The following is a 900-nucleotide window of genomic DNA, read 5'->3' on the forward strand; positions in this document are numbered from 1 at the left end:
AGCAAATCGACCCCAGGACTTATTCTTTGTAAGCCTAGTACTTATTCTATCGGTCTCTTTTGCCGAACCACTAAGTTACGGGGACGTAAACACGCCAGCATTGGTTGTCAACCGATGTTGGGGGGACAAACACAGACACACAAACATATACACACACAAACATATACACATACATACATACATACATATATATATACATATATACAACAGGCTTCTTTCAGTTTCCGCCTACCAAATCCACTCACAAGGCTTTGGTCGGCCTGAGGCTACAGTAGAAGACACTTGCCCAAGGTGCCACGCAGTGGGACCAAACCCAGAACCATGTGGTTGGTAAACGAGCTCCTTACCACACAGCCAGATAATGTAGTCCTAGATATATATATGTGTGTGTATACAAGCAAAATTTATATCTAGAATTATATTACCATGTACTTCCTTTATCTTAATATTAGGGAGACTTAGCTGTTATTTCCAGCATGTGAAGAATCTTACTTACCCGCCATCAGTTTGACCAGTACGTGATCCAGCTGGCCGTGGAGGTGGTGGTGGTGGAGTGTCTGCTGTGTACTGTGGTTGTAGGGAGCCACTGGGTCCTTGACTGTAGAAGAGAATGAAAGATCATCAGTAGAGGTGGTGATGGTGGTGGTGGGGATGGTAGTGGTGGCTCTGGTGGGGATAGTGGTGGGTATTGTGATGAAAGTGGCGGTGGTGGTGGGAGTGCAGCTTGTGTTGGTGATTGATGGCGATGGTATCATCTTTAGTCGAACAAATCGACCCCAGGACTTATTCTTTGTAAGCCTAATACTTCTATTGGTCTCATTTTGCCAAACCTTTAACTTACAAGGATGTAAACACACCAAAATCGGTTGTCAAGTGATGGTGGGAGGACAAACAAACACA

At 44.4% G+C, this 900-nt stretch overlaps 1 protein-coding gene across 1 annotated transcript in view; it reads right to left on the reverse strand.

Annotated features, from left to right (window-relative positions):
* The window catches only part of LOC106879677 (synapsin), a gene marked incomplete at its 5' end in the record, with an annotated part of 34936 nt that overhangs the window by 1491 nt on the left and 32545 nt on the right, over nucleotides 1-900 (reverse strand). Inside the window, one exon of the mRNA XM_014929352.2 lies at nucleotides 497-598. Coding sequence (XP_014784838.2) covers nucleotides 497-598 — 102 coding nt within the window. The remainder of the gene's footprint in view (nucleotides 1-496; nucleotides 599-900) is intronic.

Source organism: Octopus bimaculoides, chromosome 29 (genome assembly GCF_001194135.2).
Source record: "Octopus bimaculoides isolate UCB-OBI-ISO-001 chromosome 29, ASM119413v2, whole genome shotgun sequence".
NCBI classification, from domain to species: domain Eukaryota; kingdom Metazoa; phylum Mollusca; class Cephalopoda; order Octopoda; family Octopodidae; genus Octopus; species Octopus bimaculoides.